Source organism: Panicum virgatum, chromosome 3K (assembly GCF_016808335.1).
Source record: "Panicum virgatum strain AP13 chromosome 3K, P.virgatum_v5, whole genome shotgun sequence".
In the NCBI taxonomy this organism is placed as follows: domain Eukaryota; kingdom Viridiplantae; phylum Streptophyta; class Magnoliopsida; order Poales; family Poaceae; genus Panicum; species Panicum virgatum.
In genome coordinates this window covers 37955281-37968209 of record NC_053138.1, presented here as the reverse complement: position 1 = coordinate 37968209, position 12929 = coordinate 37955281, and the positions used below count along the sequence as shown (strand labels likewise).

At 45.6% G+C, this 12929-nt stretch overlaps 1 protein-coding gene across 1 annotated transcript in view; it reads right to left on the bottom strand.

Annotated features, from left to right (window-relative positions):
* LOC120700902 (protein SHOOT GRAVITROPISM 6-like) overlaps positions 1-12929 on the bottom strand; it is a 35392-nt gene that overhangs the window by 20577 nt on the left and 1886 nt on the right. Inside the window, exons 3-21 of the mRNA XM_039985100.1 lie at positions 12042-12113; positions 10911-11001; positions 10735-10830; positions 10534-10612; positions 10391-10454; positions 9996-10099; positions 9812-9917; positions 8782-8868; positions 7954-8031; positions 7790-7857; positions 7614-7713; positions 7266-7418; positions 7086-7175; positions 6889-6954; positions 6680-6778; positions 6528-6602; positions 5839-5898; positions 5379-5468; positions 4573-4694 (exon numbers count right to left, since the gene is read on the bottom strand). Of these exons, the coding sequence (XP_039841034.1) occupies positions 4573-4694; positions 5379-5468; positions 5839-5898; positions 6528-6602; positions 6680-6778; positions 6889-6954; positions 7086-7175; positions 7266-7418; positions 7614-7713; positions 7790-7857; positions 7954-8031; positions 8782-8868; positions 9812-9917; positions 9996-10099; positions 10391-10454; positions 10534-10612; positions 10735-10830; positions 10911-11001 (1628 nt within the window). The 5' untranslated portion in view covers positions 12042-12113. The remainder of the gene's footprint in view (positions 1-4572; positions 4695-5378; positions 5469-5838; positions 5899-6527; positions 6603-6679; positions 6779-6888; positions 6955-7085; positions 7176-7265; positions 7419-7613; positions 7714-7789; positions 7858-7953; positions 8032-8781; positions 8869-9811; positions 9918-9995; positions 10100-10390; positions 10455-10533; positions 10613-10734; positions 10831-10910; positions 11002-12041; positions 12114-12929) is intronic.

Genomic DNA, 12929 nt, shown 5'->3' with positions numbered 1-12929 from the left:
GGGGGCGACACCCCCCAATCCCACTTCTGCGGTCGCTCACGAAGAACCCTGCCGATGAACGCCGGGAGCGCGCCATCGAAGTTCCGAAGGTAGAACCACCCCCGGCTCCACCCAGCGTTGTTTGTCGTCATCTTGTTGTGGATGTAGAGGTTCCTCCGGGAGTGGCGCACGTGGAAGGTCAGGCCGCCGGCGCGCGCGAACCGCCTCGGCTGGCCCCGCCCGCTCTCGACGAAGAGCTCGCCGCGGAACAGATGGATCCAAAGATCCCAATGCACCTCTATCCCCAGGTACCCCTCGCAGACGGCGACGAATACCGCCGCCTGCGAGATGGCATTGGGGCTGAAATTGTGCAGCTCCGCTCCGTAATGATCGCACAATGCCCGCATAAACCTGCTGACAGGGACGCCGAAGCCTCGTTCGTGGAGGCGCACGAAGCTTACGACGTAGCCCTGCGGGGGCTTCGGCTCGGTCTCGTCTGGGTGCGGGGAAATCCACGCCGGCGCCCCCGTGTCGGGGTTCCGCGGCAGCAGCCGGTCGGCGACCAGCTGCTCCAGAACCGCGACGGTGGCGGAGGACTTCCCCCACGGCAAGGGCTCCTGGATGTCCGACATGTTTTCGATTCGAGGGGGAATACGGGAGCAAAGGGCTCAGGGATGGCTAAGGTGTGCTTTCTCTCCCTCTCCTTCCTCTTCCTCCTTTCGCTCTTGGCTGCGGGCTTAGGATGCAGGGGAGGCAGAGAAGGCGAAGTGGGATTAAGGCAAATGGCCAGGTGAGCCCAAACAACCCATCCCTCTTCGTTTTATTTCACCGCGACGGGCGCAGCCGCAGCCGCGGCCCAAAATCTACCGCATTGAATGCGGTAGATTTTGCTATCACTGACAGTTGGGCCCCACGACCGCGGGGTCTCCCACGCGCGCACGCAGCGATTAATGCGGCACGGTAACCGGCGGGCACGGCGCGACTGTTGCGCTATCCATCCGTCAGCCGCCGCCCACACCGCTTCATCTGCCCGAGGCTGTCGCCTGAAAAGGCGCGCCCACACCGCACCGCACGAATCGGGCCACGTCACCTACCACCGGCGGGAGACCCGCGCGCGTGACTCACGATCTTGCGATGTTTTCGAATCAAGACGGAATATTCCTTCGGAGGTCTCTTTACCCTCGAATGAATCGCATTCCGAGGCCTTACTGGTCAGGGGTTCGAAGCCTGGCCCTTCAGGGGGCTCGACAGGCGCCCCAGATCGCCAGAGTTAGGGACTGCAGGGATGTGCTATACAAGCTACCCTCGAACGCGGAGTTCGAGACATCCTACGCGGTGTTCAAGGCCAGTCAAGGGTGCCTAGAAGGGGGATCCCATCGAGGGAGAGCATCGAGACCTCGGACCCTATCGAATGGGTCCGAGCCCCGCCTAGTGAACCCTCGCAAGCGCTTTATAGGGCGTGTCTACAGACCACGAGCCGACCCCTATCGAACGGGGCACGGACGTCCGCTTGAACAACCCGCTAATAGCTCACCGAAGCAGCCATAGCTCGCGTCCCGGGCATGGGTAGCATGGTGCGCTTCACCCCTCCTCCCTGCGGAAGGGCGACGAGGGTCGTAGTCAAAGCCGAGGGTTTCCCCTGAACGCCTTCACACAGGCCTGGGCTCGGGGGCTCCTCGCACACCATGGTTCAAAACCACACCCTCGAATAAATCGACAATTGTCAATCGTGAACACTCCACGTGTCTGAACCAAACCCTCCGCTGTTGACGTGTGCTCCCCTGATGGTTAAGCTGAACGCCGGGCCGCTGTACCAGCTCTGAGAATGCCGAGGCCGGCTGAAAAAGTGCCGATGCCGGCTGAAAAAGACGCTGGACGGCCATCCCAGCAAAGCTACCCAGCGGAACGTTTTTTAGCCCTTGGACGAGTACAAACACTCCCCCAAGGCCTCGGGGGCTACACCCGCGGGTGCGCTGACGCGCCCCCGCGAAGGTGACTTCACACATATTCGAGGGTCGTAAACTCTATGTACGCCCCTATACCCTCGGTAATCTCCTCCGTAGGAGAGGAAGGGGACTTTATTGCTCAAAGTGCAAATAAAGATTACAAAGGGTTACCGGCGCGAAGCCATCGAAAGATACAAACACATTGCCACCTGCGTGGCAATTTTCCCTATCTTGGGGAGGAGCAAGCGACGAAGAAAGGCACCGAGCCCTTAGCTGACGCAACAGCGAGGCTGCTAGGGATGCGAGAAGCGGCCCCAGACCTCACGGGTCCAGCGGGACGCTCTCCTCGCAAGCCTTCTTCTAGCGTCTCCTCCACCGAAGACTACGCGGGGGGTCGAGCTGGCGGACAGCGCCCTCCGCACCGTCTCCCCGAGGGCAACCTCGTCGCCTGGGGGGACGATGCAAAGAACAGCCGCCCAACCTGGCACTAACGCCATGGTCGGACGCTTCCATCCCCCTTCAGGCTAGGGGACATCGCAGGAGCAGGACCCCACGGGCCCAATGCTCTTCTGCTGATCCCACTGAAGCTGAGGGATGGTGCGCACGCCCACTCCGGTCTTCCCCTAACGCTCGCAAGCATTCTTCTAGCGCCAAAAGCCTAAAAAAGCCAGGCCACCCCATCTGGGGGCCGGTCACAAGAAGGCAAGAGAAACATTACAAGATTTAGGCGAGGCTGGAAGAAAGAGTTGGGAGGTTGAAAAAGAAAGGGAACCCCACGATCCCTATTTATAGCTGCACCGGGCATAAAGCTTCAAGCTTTTCGAAGAGCGGAGGCTTGTATCGCCCGTGACGACACGGCGCTCCACGAGCAAAGGCTGTCCTCGGTCACCGCACCGAGACACGACCGAACGAAATAAAGCGGAGTTGAGCCCCTGGACGCTAAGCGGTGCAGCATCGGCTCTGGCCGGCTGCCCTCGAACGGCGCGCCGCAAAGCAACCAGGAATGCCGGGGCCAAGGCCCTGCGCACGGGACAGCTCGATGAAAGCACCAGCTGCCAAGCAGCGGGTGCCACCGTCGCCCTGGCCCCCCTCAGTGCGCGGACACGTCTTGTCCTTGAAACAAACAAACAAAGAGGCGCGCACCTCGAAGTACGCCCCCCACGGGCGTACTACCCTGACCGGCGTGTTGTCGCATCCGCCGGGCTGGCGCTCAGGCGCGTCTGACGGATGCACAGGCACTGACTGATCACGTCAAAAGGGAAAAATCGCAGAAAACACCCTTTGGCCGAATCCATCGACTCGACCAAAGCCTCGGGGGCTACTGTCGGGTGCCACAATTAGGGACACCCTAATTGGGGTACTAAGATCGCTTTAAAAAACACAAATACCTGTAAAGGCAACTAGGCCCGCGAAGGCCCACGGCCTGCTTCCCATATGGAAGAAAGGAAAGGACTCAAAGAAGTTCAGCATGCGGCCCATTCACATCCCCCTCGAACCAGCGGAACGACCTCCGCCTCGCTCGAGGGCCCCTCTCGGGCCCGCAGGGCAATCTCTGCCTCGCTCGAGGGTAGCGAATCCACCCACGAGCGGGTGACTAATCTCCGCCTCGCTCGAGGGAAGCGGATCTGCCCTCGAGCGGGTGACCAATCTCTGCCTCGCTCGAGGGTAGCGGATCTGCCCTCGAGCGGGTGACTCATCTCCGCCTCGCTCGAGGGTAGCGGATCTGCCCTCGAGCGGGTGACTCATCTCCGCCTCGCTCGAGGGTAGCGGATCTGCCCTCGAACGGGTGACTCATCTCCGCCTCGCTCGAGGCCGTCTCTCGGCACAAGGGACAAACGGCCCCGCCGCCCAACCGACCGCCGTACGAAGGCATTAAAGGCCAGCCACTCCACCACGGCTCAAAGGACGGGCGGCGTCAGACTGCCACACCCGCAGTGGATGTGACCGGCGCCCCATTCGCTGACCCCGGTCACCGCTCAGCCACCCCGGTCGCTGTAGCAACACTGTGGGGCATTCAACGCGGCACAAGACAAGTTGGCGCCGCCCCCGTGACTGTTCTGCCGACACCCACCATCCGGACCCATCTCCCGCTGGGGAAGGGGTCCGACGATGTCACGTGTCCTTCCGAGAGGGGCACTCAGCACGCACGGGCGAGACCCCGGACCTCCCCCTTGTGGGGTCCGGGACTTCCACGCGCTCCCGGACCTTCTAGTGTGCACGCCCGCACTCCGACCAGGGGGTCCGGGACCGTCCCACACCATTACTACCGTCGGGACACTACAGGACGACCGGCGCCATCTCCGCGGGACCAAGGACGAAATCCAGGACGACAGCGACGCGCGCCGCCTTCCCACAGTACACTTCCTACAGTGTTCGACCACTGTACCCCGCGATTTAAGGGAAAACGACGACTTCCATACCCCCACTCATGTGCACCGCCCTTCCTTGTGACTATAAAAGGAGGAGGTGGGCTTCCTTAGGCCGGGTTGGAATCGGGTTCTCTGATTTTCCCCTCAGAGAACTCTCAGCACTACTGAGCACTCATCTCAACCGACTCCACTTCTAGCAGAGACTTGGGAGCTTCTCTCCCTCTCTCACCTCGCTTATTTATTCAGATTAACAATCAGAATAGATTATAGCATTTAACCTGTGCAGTAAAGCAGAATGTTCGTCAGATATAGCATACAGATCATACTGCCTTGCAAATGCATCACCCAAGGAAATGACCCACTCAGTATCATTCACAACATCCAAAGATTCTGCTAAAAACTGAAAAGATGACAAAAGATTAGTTCACCAAGGAAGATAGTATATCGTCTGAATACTTTTCCCCAAGAAACAGAAAAAAATTCTAATATAACCCTTCCCCGAACCAGGCGCAAGCAGGAGCTCATGCACCGGGGCTGCCCTTTATAGATTCTCCACACTTAAAAGCCTGATAAGGGCTTAGCAAATCGAAGTACTAAAAAACAAATCGAGACCTACAGTGTACAAGGAACCATTACAGCCTGGCCTGCGATCCCTGTAAGATGCCAGAGGTAGCATTTGTCCAAAATTTGGGGATACGCTTTTTTAAACATGCAGTCTAAGCTCCTTGACTAAAAAAATACATAATGATAACATGAGAAAAAGTTGAACATTTGAACATTGTAAGCCAACCCTGGTAGTTTTGACCAACTTCTTAACAAAAATTTGACTAAAGCATCTAGCAATAATATTACAAGTAGCACCTGTATTCAATATGAGGGCTCTAGGCCCAAATATACAGGAGAGAAGTCATATACTACAAGGACTCTATATAAGAGGCATTATACGACAAGGACTCATAATACAAAGATACATGTAAACCTAACAATGCAATGTTATCATGATTATAGCTGCTAAACCACACTTGTAGGCTCCTTGTTACAACATGAATATATAATTCTAAACCAACACGAATAACATACTTACATTTATTATCATGTCATCCCATATTTCCTGGTATGTGCTATCTTGCTTAAGGTCTTCAGGATCACTGATGTAAGCTTTCATCTTAGGGACCTAATACTTGCCAAAAGATGCATTTTGTAAGTCACTTTAACTGTGGATGATGGGAAATGAACTCTTAAATCTCTTTTGTTTATAGGTCATGTAACAGGGTTTGTTATACAAATAACTCAAAGCGCAGGGTACATATCATCTGAATTACCAGACAACCAGGAATTGCAATAGAAAAACTTTGTTTGTGAGATTAAGTGTTAAAACAGAAGATGAAAAACTTAAGATATGAATACTGCAAGATACATAGAAAATATAACTTTTCTGTTTCATTGAGAGCAAAATAATAATAACAGAATGATAATTAATACAAAACTGGAATAAATATGTAATCTCCATCTTCTAACAATAGTGGATCAGCTAAGTGCTATACCTCATCTTGCCAAAATAAAGAAAGGTTTCTGGGGAAAAGTGGACCCAGGTAGCACAGAACCTACAGGACACAAAAAGTGAATACTTATGGCAGATATAAACAATATCTTTAGCGTTGTTTCTTTCAATCAATCTTCATAAGCGCAAAGAGTAAACAAGTAAGATTTAATGAGCCCATGTAACCAACTTTAATCAACAATAACTCGAATCACTTAAATTGAGGGCAAGAAAAGGTTACAAATACAATCAGTTATAGCAACAGTTCAGTTGCCATGACAAGGAAGCATGCAACGATGCCTAGGTATCCTATAGTGCAGATGCCAGAGTAAAGCAGACAGTATTAGACTCACATCAATAAGGCAAATAACAGCATGCGAACCTATCACTCAATGACAGTGGTTATTCTAGTGCTCTCCTGACGTATTTTTTCCCACTAAAATCATGTTTCATCTTGTATATACAAGAACTCGAATGGAACAAAAATAATAATAATTCCAATCTGAAGACAGAACTCAGGAGTGATACAGATGAGAGACAACATGATCACGTCTGGAGAAGCTAGAGTACCGTATAATATACAAAATGGATTAGCATATAAAGTCATGAATAAGGACTAGGAAGGACATGCCAAAAAAACAGTTGTCAAGGTCGTCCATTGAAATGTTATTTCAAATCTGTAAGAGGACAAACCGTCAGGATCTGGGTGGCCAGTTGGCCCCTAGCAAGTGGATTATGCATAAGCACAACCAAACGAGCAAATAAATCCTGCATGAACCACGTCATCATGAGAAATAACTAGCCGATTGATGAAAAGATTTATAAGATAAAAGACATCTGAGTACCTCAGGATTGGGGGTATCGTTTGATGCATTAAATTCAGTATATAGTGGGTTCATGTGCGACAATTTGTGCCTACACAACTCAGTTATGCATTTGCAGACCTGAAGATATCTCCAACTTAATAATATCCAAAACATAGATTGTGAACGTGATTAAAGTGCAGTATTTATTCACAACAAGCATAATGCATTGCACAGACCAAAATGCTCACCGTAGCTACCGCACCAGTATACTTCTTCGGAATTATTAATTTCAAGATGAATGGCCACAGAACAAGCTGGAAAATAGAAAAATCAAAGTGGATTAGTTATTTAACTACGATGAACTTGGCTTACAGAAAATAGTGTTTGATGACAGCTACAGAGTCTGATTTCCTGATGTGATGAGCAAAGTGCAAATAGCTTTTACCTGCATTTCAGGAATGGTGATTGCTAGTAAAAGTAGACCCTTTTCACATACAGCTCTTAGTTCTGATAAGCCAGCAAGACTTACTTTCATCTGATAAACGGAGGTGGAATTAGAATGCAAATCAACCTAAAGCGATGACCCATAACAAATAAATCACACAATACAAAATTTAAGTAAAACCTCAAATCTTTTGTCCTGGAAGTACTCATTTTTTAGAGTGCCAAGATCATTTAGATCATCATCAGTTATAGCACTATGCCGCACCAAGAACTCAACAGCCAGCTCAGCAGGTTGCCCACTCAAATAGCAGTGTGAAGCCATAACAACAATTAGCTGTACACAATTAACCAATATAAAAACAGTGAAAATTGGATGCATAAAAAAACAGAAATTAGTATCAACCTAAACTAGTGCATCTATCAAGCATTAAAAACAGATTCGGCCTTAATAAATATTTTGTGATCCAAATCTGCTTCATGCAAACAAAATGACTTTATCTGTCAAAAGTTTATGTGGAATGCACATTACCTCAGCTAGCGCCATACGTATGCCCAAGCTCTGGTGCTCTAAAAGTGATTTCACGATTTCAACCAGAGATGCTTGTTTAGTATGCCATGATTCCAATAATCTACGAACATAGATCATAGAAGTTGGCACAAACGGTTTTAAAAGCAGAGACAGATCGACTGAGAGAAGTACAAAACCTGGGCAATAGGTGTTTTATTGTGCTAAGTGCCCCAACAATAGATGCTTCATCTTTTGACTTGCATTTCTGTATAGCAATAGACAATACAAAAATATTTATAGCTCTACAGAAGTGCATCTTGTGCAAATTTGGGATCTTCATGACACATGGAAGAATACTTACATTTAAAAGGAACATGCAAAGATCCTCGGGATATGCTAAACCAATCACCAAAAAGCAATGCTGGAGCTCATTGTATGTCTAAGTACAAGCACATAAATTTAAAATATAAGTATCTCTATAAACAGCAATATGCATACTCCCTCTGTCCCCAAATATATTGTTTCCTAACGTTTTTAGGACATATTAAAAAGGCTAGAAAAGGACACATGTACCCCTGATCTATTGCATTAAAGTTCGGATCGGTTGGTCTTAAAACATGGACAGCTGACCTGTCCTTGAAAAGTGGATGACCTAGCATGCATGCGCGGGAGAAGGAAATACAAAATCAACAGTTTCCTCCCCTCCAGAATCCCTTATATTTTCGTAAAGAATTTAAACGATAGGAAACAGTATATTTGGGGAGGGAGTATATTACGGAACAATTTACAAGGACAAAATGTAAAGAAACTTCGTTCAAAAAGTAGACGTTAATAAGATCTCACAAAAATACTGGAGAAACACTGTCTCTTCATCATTTCTACTTAGCAAGTGCTAAAAAAACGTAACTTTTTAGCCCTTCAATTGTCATTTCTAGTTGTTACATCAAAATGTGGCATTAGACCGTCCACAGTGGAGGGAGCAAATGAAGGAGCAAATACACTGTTTGACACTGTAGATGCACTGTTTGGCACTGTAGACAGAGAGGGCGTGGGAAACGAGGAGGGAGCAAATTTGCTCTTGCTCCCTCCGCTGTGGTCAGCCTTATAGTTTCAAAATGATCCAAGAAGTAAGAAGTTAGTGGATATAACTATGAAACAGGATAGGCCACAAGTGATTTAAGAGGGCCACCTTCAATCCCTTTGAAACATAATGCTCATCTTTGCCATTATTGACAGATACTAATGGAAGAAGCGTAATCAAGATAACAGTAAGCTCCTGCAGCACAAGAAACAACAGACTGTCGGTGATCAATGGTAATGCTTGACATATACTTTGAATTGCATATCATATCTTCATGCTGGATCGTTCATGGAGCAAAACGACACATGAGTTAGAAAAAATATGGCAGTGCCAGCGCAGAGCATAAACATTTAATGATGGCATTTATTAGTTAAGGGGTTGGAAAGATACGAAGGTTGCTAGAGTATGATCTAGTCCAAAACCAAAATAGAGACATACTATTGTAACGATGAAAATATGCATCAATGCCACTGAATCATGTTTAAATTGTGTTGGTGCAGAATTGCGCCAATCACCAAGAGATAGGCCTAAAACCCTTCTCTCGCGAAGAAGAAGGATCGTTAGGGGTTTAGTCGATCAAGGATCGAGCTAGGGCAGCAAGGAATTGAGAAATTAGAGAACGGGGGATTGGGGCTAGTCGAGTAGCACGTGGGGGAGTCGAGATTAAGGCTGGGAATTACAGAATTAGATGGGGAAACTAGAGAATTAGGGTTAGGGCAAGAGATGCAAAATAATAGATTGATATTGGTTTGGGTTCGATTGTTTATGTTCCAATCGGCCTTACCCCTTCATATATATAGGGGGGGAGGTCTGGACCCTTCTACAAGTCGAAATCCCCGAAGATCCCAATTCGGTACTCAACAAATTGATGTTTGAATTTTGAAATTTTAAACATGTGTATAGTGTGAACAGTGCCGGTGAAGTTCCATATGAAACCTCAGCTCATTGTGAGCCAGTCAATGCCACTGTATCATGTCTAAAATTAATGTTCAATTTTTTAAACACGTGTATCGTGAGAACAGTGCCAGGGAAGTTCTTTAGCACACTGCTACAATAGAACCATCATAGTTGCAATATGTTAAAAAAGAGAGGGAATATAAACAAAAAATGAACCGCCTTAAGCATGTTCTTTATTTACCTCAAAATCAAGTAAAGGGGGGCCACTTTCAGACAATAACGATGCATTAAGAAGGTTGTGAAGACTGTGAGACGCAACAAAAGCAACTTCCTGATCTTTCCTGCATCTACATTAAACGAAGAAATTAATGTCTGTGGGAACTTGGAAAAAAATCTTCTGTAAATATACAAAAGAGAACACATACAGATCCAGCATTGTTGGTATAATCCTTGGCAATGCTGATTTCAACTGTGACCTAGTGACCAAGTCAACCATTTCTCCCAAAGCCTCCACAGAGGATGACCGCACCTGGTGAGAATATTAACTAAATAATCAGCAGTATCTTGTAGTAGATATGATCAAGCAGCATAATGTTGGCATATGGAAAATAATGAATATTCTACAGGAACAGTGCACTAAATTACTAACATTGCAACGCCCCAACAAACTATAACTATAACAACTTCGTGGCATAGACATTTTCTCCTTTCCTATAGTTTTAACACTCCTATCAGTTGAGACATTATATTGTTCAAAGGTGCATGAAAAGAAACAAGTCAACAACAAAACAACCAAGTTAAAGACGAGGCTCACACAAACCTTTAGATCACGTGAACCTGTCCATACTTTTATCAGTAATTCAAATACTGAATTCATGAAGGACCTGTCATTGAAATCTTAGATAAATGCCATACCAACTTCCGTTGCCTCCAAAAACAAGTTTTGACAAATTGAAAGCTTACATAACATCAGAGTCAAAAGGAAGCTCAGAGGGGGCATCTCCTAGGTACTGCCATGCAGCCTGGCACCAACACTTGAATGCTGCAAAATAGAAGAAAAAATATGTACGCGGTTGATGGAAAAGAAAGTTTCTGAATCTTTTTAAGTTTTTAGAAACACTGAAAGAGAACCACTGATGATTTGAGGAAATTCCATAGCAGTACCATTTGCAAAAACAGGCCGTTGGCCATCTCGTACACTTCCTAGGATAGGTAAAACACGCAAAAGCACGTCCTTTAACCGTGGGGTAAACTGCAAGGCTTCAAAGAAACAAGCACATGTTGCAAATTCAGTAGTCCAACTAAATCAGATAGAAATTAAATTAGAAAGTGTGATCAACCTTCAGCTGAGGCAAAATCTGCAAGTATCTGTAACAGGGTGGGCAAAGCAGAAGTTGGTCCAGAGAAGTGAAGAAATATTTCCTCCATCATCTAAAAGAAGTTGGGCAATAAATTAATATTATGAAATTCTGACTACAGGTAAAGAGTAACCAGCACACAAAACCAACAGAAACATGGAGAAATAAATCAAGATGACAATAACAATACAGGAAAATTATCCTCAAAATCAATTAAAGAATTACCCAGGGTTCTATTTTCCAAGAAACAGGGAACATATGAGTATGACCAACGCATGGGAAACAATACACTCCCACATTGTAAGGAATTTGTGGTAGGCATCCAAAACGACAATGGACTTCCCTCAGCAGATAGACCTCTTGTTTTACAGAGCTTAGGACAGAATTTTCAAAGAGTTTTGGTCACAGTTATCAAAACTAATGTTAAAAGACTGACACTGAGAAATGTGGCTGCTAGAAAATATTAAAGGTATACGTTAGTGAAACATAGGCAGCTAGAAAATGTTGCCATCGAAGCTTATTGTCAAAATGATGCTATAGAAAATGGTTCGCAACCTTTAAAGAATCCTTCAATGAAATATCCTCCACAAAAGTGGTAAGGATAGCTCCTGCTAGACTACGCATTGACATTGAAAATTGCAAACCTTGTCTGTGTTGGATCAGATACTACCCATGTTATGCTCTCAGATAACCAAAATATATGACAAAAACCTTTATTTTGCTTCTTCTCCGATCAAGATGGCATATGTTAAATACTTTCAGCTCCAACAGCAATCCCTTTAGCCAATGTGATGACCCCACATTCTTGAAGTGCCTTGCACTTCACAAGGCTATATGTCATCATCAGTAGAAACAAACGAGACTTTTATGGCCTTTTTCGAATAAATGATGCCATTTGATCAGTTAATAATTCGAATTTGTTTTGCAGTATCATTTTTCTGCACCAAACTTTTTACTACTGAATAATAAAACCTTTTTAGGTGTAATTCAGCAGATTACCAGCATGACTTGTGTGCCCTTAAGTGAACATGCATACAAAGTATCAAATCATAGATAAATTAATCTAACAGTTGCCTCAGGAACAAGGATGATGGGTGAGAAAAAAAGGCATACCAAGTCTGGATCATGTGAACCTATGGCGACAAGAAGAGTAGCAGCTGCTTTTTGCCAATCAACATTGAATTCCTGTTCGTCCAAAGAAAAACAATTTAGAATTAAACAAAGATAGGCAGGTGAAACAAGAAAATAATAGAAGTATAAAGAAGCAAGACAAAATAATGCAGCACTGTCACTACTGTTTGCCTAGGGTAGCCCACATCATCAGTTTGTAGAAGTAGAATTATCTATTGTTCATAACCATGATAACAGAAAACTATTGTATAATCCCAACAGCATCAGCATGTCATAATCAGCTGCTGCAAAAGTAACTCCTTGGGATTAAGGAAACACCTCAATGAAAAAGATAATATCTACTATTACAAGGCTTCTTTAGCCTAGTTTAAACTTTAGGTTAAATGTGCACTTCGAGCATAATATGGAGAGAAACTAAATAAAGCATCAGATAAAATAGTGTGTCAGTTGAATATTGGAGGTTTACCCTAATTCAGATTATTGTACTGTTAAACATTTCAAATGATATGATTGTGACATATAGTTAAAGTATTTGACAGCCTAGTAAAGTGAAGAGCGCAATTTCGTTTTACCGTATAATCGGTTTACAGTGAATTCGTTCTTACTTTGTACTATACTGTTATAACTTTTTGACACTGTATCATACTGTTATAGTAACTATTAGTTTCATTTTCACAATTAATTCATCTGCCTGCTGTAAATATAAAGAAAAAATCAGCACATTATCCTACAGTACTGTAGATTTTCTTTTTTTTTCCTTCGATGTCCTTCTGGATGCTAGTCCTACCGTTCAAAATTATAGGGCAAGGCAGACATGTATCTCAAGATTCAAACTTTTGACAAATATTTAGGATAACTATACATGGGTTC